The 7,188-nt window shown below is 32.0% G+C and overlaps 1 protein-coding gene across 1 annotated transcript; it reads right to left on the bottom strand.

Annotated features, from left to right (window-relative positions):
- Positions 1-3,765: 3,765 nt before the first annotated feature.
- LOC136080325 (uncharacterized) lies at positions 3,766-6,621 on the bottom strand. The gene is made up of 3 exons (XM_065796942.1): positions 6,459-6,621; positions 4,633-4,826; positions 3,766-4,524 (listed from the first exon to the last, which is right to left on the bottom strand). The coding sequence occupies exons 1-3, from the start codon at positions 6,619-6,621 to the stop codon at positions 3,766-3,768; spliced, it is 1,116 nt and encodes a 371-aa protein (XP_065653014.1).
- Between the last annotated feature and the right edge of the window lie 567 nt (positions 6,622-7,188).

The following is a 7,188-nucleotide window of genomic DNA, read 5'->3' as shown; positions in this document are numbered from 1 at the left end:
AATTAAAAGTCCAACGTCTAAACTTAGAGCTGAATAAGCTTCAAATTTTTGTTTGAAAAAAGAGCTGCAATTCACCCAAACAAAGCTGTCTACTGAAGAAGTTATCTTACGTCAACAACTTTCTGACAAGAATGCAGAGATTAGTGTCCTGCAAAATGATATACTTATCTTACAGGAAAACATAGAGCAAATACAGCAGAAAGTACAAAGCACCAGATGTAAAAAAGTCTACTCATTTGATATTAGGGCACTTACAGGGTTCCCACTCCTCCTTAAAAACCTTAAATATACTTAAAAAAACTCCTTAAAAGTCCTAAAATAACCTTAAAAAAAAGTTAAAATATAACTGCTCTCCTTAATTTCTCCTTACTTTCTTTTTTTTTATCATCTAAGAAATTTTATTAAAGCAAATGAATTATACTTATCTATAGAGAAGCATAGTTACATCTTTGATAAGTTAAAATCCTATACTTTTGTTTTATATATATACATGTATATATATATATATATATATATATATATATATATATATATATATATATATATATAAGGTAAGTGTGGGTATTAAGGCCCGGCGGGTAATAGGCCCACTAATCCAAACTTAGGGAAAAAATAAATTGTGAAACTTTTTTTCGACATTAAAATATTAGAGTTATCTGGTTTTATCACTGGCAGCAAAAAAAAATCAGCATTTCTTTACATTTTCATTTTTTTAGGTGGGCCTTAATACCCATACTTACCTTATATATATATATATATATATATATATATATATATATATATATATATATATATATATATATATATATATATATATATATACATATATACACACACATATATATCATATATCAGCCCTCTGAGTATTAGAGTAAGTTTTTTAATGTATTTTTTTGGCTTTTTGTGTTTAACTTTCACTTTCTTTAAATAATTTTATTTTGTTTTCTAAACAAGTGAACACCATGCTATAAGGGATAAGTATTTATTAACCCTCTTTTTTAATTAAAGCTATATATATATATATATATATATATATATATATATATATATATATATTATTTTGCAATAATCAAAATTTTATTGTGCTTTTTTGAAATTTGAATCGTGCAAATTTGATTTTTTAACTATAACTTTAATTAAATAAAACTAAATATTAAATAATCACCTAAGTACCTTAGATGTATAAATGTATTGATGGAAAAACTTGATTTATCAAATTGTGCAAAAAATCTGTTTCAGCAGAGTAAAATATTTTTTACGGTTAAACAACACTTACGGAGTGCAAAACTTATTAAGAGTTTTAAAAAACCATATTGGCAACTCTAGGAAATTTCTATACTATAATTTTACACTTTGCAACACATCTTGAATAAAGTGTTTAATATTCCTAATAAGTTCAAAAAAATTATATATTCAAATGTGTAATTATATGAAATAATATGATGTAAAGCGATTGCCTAAAGAGGGTTATGTTTTTGTGTTCAAAGAAATTTTGCAATCAGTACCACAAAAGTCTACCTCATCAAAGCAATGTATCATTTCAGATATGCTTCAGAAGGAAGCAGTTTTGAAAGCAGAATTTATTTGATATTTAAATATTGTTCAAAGCAAATACTCTTTTAGATCAAGTGAGAATAAGTCTAAACAATTTGCTTTGATGTTTCCAGATAGCAAAATTGCCAGCGACTTTTTATGTGGTCGAACAAAATCTGGCTGTATTGTAACTCATGGTCTTGCCCCTTATTTAAAAAAAATTCCGATGAAAGATCTTACCCTGCTGGATAACTTTGTATGTCTTTTTGATAAGTCTTATAATAAAGTTGTAAAGGTCAAATGGACTTACATGTGCGCTATTGGAATGAAGAGAGGAATACTGTTTGTACAAGATATTATAGTTCAGAGTTCATGGGAAAAGCTGCAGCCCCAGATATTCTAAATATGTTTAAATCCTGCATGACTGGTTTAAATGCTGAAAAAATGTTTCAAGTTTCTATGGATATCTCTAATGTAAATAAACTATTTTTGGAAATGCTCAACAAAGAATGTCATAACAATGAATTAAATACACTCATTGATATTGCCTGTGGTTTACATACTATCAATGGATCCTTACAAACTGGTGCTAAAGTTACAGATTGGAACTTAAAGAAGTTAATGTCTTCAATGTACTAAATGTCTTCAATGTACCAAAGTCCATCAAGAGCAAGTGATTATGAAAGAATAGCTGAGGCAACATATTTTCCTTACATATTTTGTGGCACTCGGCGGGCTAAAAATCAAAGTGTTGCCAAGAAAGCAATAGATGTTCGGTCAAAAGTAGTCTTGGTGACTACTGGAAGTCTTTACCAAAGAGTAAGCAACCTGGACTTGGTAAATCACGGCAAAACACCAACTTTGAACATTTAAGTACTCAAACAAATAAAGTTTTAGTTCCTTTAAAGTTGAAGTTTTTTGAAGAAATTAGTGGCAGTCTAAATACATTCCTTGGTAGGTGATATTTGATCCAGATGCAATTTTATTGCTTTTTATGTAATATATTTTGTTTTATTAGAAAAGTATAGAAATATTCTGAGATATTCTTTTCATATTATTTTTAAAATTTTGAGAAAAAATCACAAAATGTTATTTTCAATCTTGCATTTTTTTTTTCTTCCAGTTTCTTTTCAAACTGATAAACCAATGGCTCCTTGTGGTGACTCTTGAAGAACTATTACGCAACTTTTATGCGAAGTTCATTTGGTTAGATGTTTCTTTTAAATGACAAAACTACAACGTCTTTGTTAAAAATAGATTTGTTTAATTACACAAACTGGCTTTCAACCAGCAAGATTTGTGTTAGTTTTTCATCGAAGGATTATCTGCAGCAACTCAAGAGTAAGACAAAGATAACTGATGTTCAAATGGACAAGTTTAAAAAGGAAATATGTAATTTTGGTTTCTCAATGTGAACTCATATTATTGGGAAAAGCCCTTTGTCTTCACTGGTTGCTTGCTGTCTGGTGTGTATTTCTCCATCGTTTGTGGTTGAATATCACAGAAAAGTGTGATTATTTTTTTGACAAACTGTTGATGAAGCTTGTTACTTTTAAGAAAATTAGAGCTTCTGTTGGTGATTTAGCTAAGAAAGAATATTCCAGGTTCTGTAAAAGTGTGGTCGTTGATAACAAAAGTATTTTTGACTTTTGATAAAGGCATGGATTGTTTGGACTACTTTTTGTGGGAATAGACCGATTTAAAGATGTATGCAAATCTACAGCATATTTTCAAATTGTCCTCATTTTATCGCATGGACAAGCGATAAAATGGTTCAAATTAAACGTGGTTTTAACAGCAACAAAAGTCTGAAAGATGACAATATGTCCAAGATTACCTCACATTTCATGGGTTCATGGCTCATGAAGTTGAAATAACAAAAGATTTATTAGATTACTGCAAACAAAGAAAGAAGTATTTTGATGATCAATGTTCAAAAGCCCTGTCTATAGAAAAAAATTGAAAATGGAAGCAAAAGGAAAAGTTATGGAAGATATTGAAATTGTCAATACTTAAATTTGACAGAAATTATCTATAATTGAGAATTTAAAGAAGTCATCTGATGAAACTGGATTCCGTGCTGAAAAAAGAATAGCCTTTGGTTTATGCCTTGAATATAAATGTTTTTTTAGTTTATATCACTAAATGTAATGTCATTATTTAATGATTCTTTTTCCATTTAGATGACATTAAAGCTTATATATCATAATCTAATGCATTAAAAAGAGCCATTTACAAAAAACAATGCGTGATGTCCATGGCCAATCTCTCCCAGTTTCCTTCAACATCCAATTTCCCTTTCTCCCACCGTATTGGCGCTGGATCTATTGACTGACATGGTTCGCAACTTTTTATCACATTTTGGACATCATTTTCAGTAGTAGTTGGAATTGTTTTACGAACAAAGTTTAACGTTCGATTTACTCCAAAATGTCCATTTCTTTGGTGTATATCGGAAATATATTCAGCCTTTGTAGCTGCGATTCGCATGCAACTATTCCGACACTCTGGCACAGTCAGTTTGTTGAGCCATCTGCTGCGAACTCTTGTTAATGCGTCAGCCAAATTATCTTTAGAAGAAATGAGTTTCACCTCAACGCTAACATTGTATTCTTCAATTAGCTGTTGCAACACGCTCAGTCTTCTTCGAATCAGCATTTCCCCCGTCGCTTTTGATCTCAACCTTAATTTTTCTGTAAGGGCATTAGAAACCCAGTGGAATACTGTCACGGAATCGATAAAACAGTCACTTTCTTCAGCTTCCACATCATATTCATATTCAGCCATATTCATTCCACGTATCACAGCGTCTAATTCTGCCATGTTTATATGAATATCAGACGTTTCTTTTCGCAGCCATGTTGCATCCTTCACAGTAGTTTCCCAAACTTGAATAAGAGCACCAATCGCTAAAGAACTGGCATCAACCCATACTTTTTCCTCATCACCACACACAGCCCAATCACCACAAGCAGGCTCGCAACGTTCCACCTTAGCAAATACTTCTTTAAGCACTCACTTAACGTTCTCATCACAAATTTCATCGTCCCAACCCTTCGTCAGACTGACAGCTTTCCTCTTCAAGAGACTACAAATTACTCGCAGCCAACCACACACGGGTAAATGTCCTATCAACTGTCCACAGATTGAAAACACAACTCTCCTGGTTAACTTTTGCGAGATAGCATCAACTCGATTCCCTCTGGACCACATCAGTTTGTTACCAACCTTGCGCACACACAATCCTAACACACGAACTCCATTATCACCAATCTGCTCACCTTCTTTACTTTCTAAACCATATTTTCAAAAATGCCTCTTGACATAACCAAGACTCACCACACTTTCGTCTACGAAAATGTCGTCTACATAAGCGGACGTTCCACTCTTCACTAATTCGTCTTGATCAATGACGGCACTAAAAACGGATTTCATGATCATTGGCGCAACATTCAATCCAAAACCAAGTCGTGTCAAACAATACCTTTTATTTCGAAACACCACTGTTTAGAAGGGCCAAAGAGATTTATCAGTTTTTAGTTGAAGATAAGCCTTGCGTAAATCAATAATTGCTGGTTTGTTACCCATTCTTCTCCATTCTCTAAGCTTTTCGACACACACATCTGCATATCTCGTGTATGTCTCAATGAAATCGTTAGCTTCTCTCCAGTCCAGAACAGGTAGGATTTTGTTGTCTTTGTTTCTCTGAATGACAGCCATTAAAGGAATCTGCCCTTTGGGCGGCCCCAATTCATTTTCGTCATACACTAACAGCCACTTCCGATCAATCCAATCCTGTAGTTCGTTTTCATAGTCTGCTCTAGCGTATTGTGGAATTCCGTACTGTGCCACTTTATTATGCAATCGGTTGGGGCTTTCTTCATCTCTTTATTTCCATTCGACTCTCCATTCAACACCATTAAAAACTGCTTCATGATCTTTCTTTTTTATTTCGATTTTCTAAAGGTAAGGATCCCACTTCTCGTTTATCCCATTTGGGCAATTGGGTCAAAACCTATAAAAGTTTTGTTAAAACCGTAAAAACTTGAATTACAGAAAAAGAGCTTTTTTAAACTGTCAGAGTGAAAAAATTCATTTATATTTATAAATACCAAGAAAGTATGTATAAAATCTTAGGATTTGTTTCCCCATTCAGTGCAATTGGGCCAAGAACAATCAAAGCTCTGTAAAAATAAATAAAAATTAATTTTAGTTAAAAAAAGAGAGCTTTTTCAAACTGTCAGAATGAACAAATTCATTTTATTTTTAAATATTAGGATAATATGTAAAAATACACAGGGCCCGTTTCCCCATTTTGGGGCAAATTGGGCGAAGAGTACAAAAAGCTCTTTTTAAACGATAAAAATTGATTTTATTTAAACAAAAAGAGATTTTTCCAATTGTCCGAGTGAACAAATTGATTAACATTTATAAATATCAAAAAAATATGAAAAAATTTCAGGTCTTTATTCCCTGAATTGGAGCGATTGGGCCAGGAACAGTTAAAGCTCTGTAAAAATAATAAAAATTAACTTAAAAAACAAGTGCTTTTTCATATTGTCAGAGTAAACAAGTTCATACACATTTATAAAAATCCAAAATATATGTGAAAACCCCAGTGCTCGTTTGCCCCATTTGGGGCAATCGGGTCAAAGGCAATGTATTGTAAGAGTAAACAAATTCATATACATTTATAGAAATCTAAACTTTCCGGAAAGAATAGACTTGAAATGAAAACCATAGAAATGCAATGCCTTGCTTTGTCCAACCACTGTCTGAAACACTCCATATACTTTTTTCTTGGGCATTTTCAATTTGAAAAATCTAGAGAGACTTAGTAGTTTTTCCTTTAAATATGAAATGTGGTGAAAGAGAGTTAACCATTGCATTGACACAAGTTAGTACTCTAATTATTTCCCGGTTACCTGATTGACGACAATGTAAAAACTTAACTCCTTTTTTAGCAACTATTTTTCCAGGACAATAATCAAACTGCGTCCCAGTCTCATCCATCAAACTGCGTCCCAGTCTCATCCATATTCCAAACGTTTTGCGGTTTCTAAAATAGGTTGTTTTCCGTAAACACATTTTTAAGAATGGAAAAATATTTCGACATTAAACAAACATTCATACACTGATGTCTAATAGCTGCTGTACCTTCTGGCTGACGTAAGGTTAAATCATTGTTTCTTCTGCAAATCCCATGTCACCATTTTTCTGTAGGAGTTCCATTCTTAAGTGATTTTTCATGTTTTAAAGCAAAATTTTCAGCATATTTCAGAAATTGCAATCGACTAAATCCGATTCCTAACGTTGCACTATTACGTACTATATACGCAAAATCAATTTCTTTTCTTCTTAATCTCATTCTTTTCTTCTTATTTCTAAAATAGTTGTATATATATGTTTGGCTTCTATTTCCGTTACTCCAGAAAGTCAAACTTGTAACAAACATTTTGGAATGTCAAAAACTTTATATGCTGCTTGATCTGAAACTCCATTTTTAACAGCTTTAATTGCTGATGACATTGATTCATCATTCCATAAACGGTGTTTTCCGCGTTTGCTTCTCTGTTTTTCGATTTTCGTTGAATTTTCGATTTTTTTAGTTTTTAAAGTAAATTGAAAAAAACACCATGAAAATGTAATTATAAA

The sequence above is a fragment of the Hydra vulgaris genome, chromosome 05 (assembly GCF_038396675.1).
Source record: "Hydra vulgaris chromosome 05, alternate assembly HydraT2T_AEP".
Taxonomy (NCBI): Eukaryota; Metazoa; Cnidaria; class Hydrozoa; order Anthoathecata; family Hydridae; genus Hydra; species Hydra vulgaris.
Note: the sequence above shows the minus strand (reverse complement) of the source record. Positions and strands in the feature narration are given on the sequence as shown.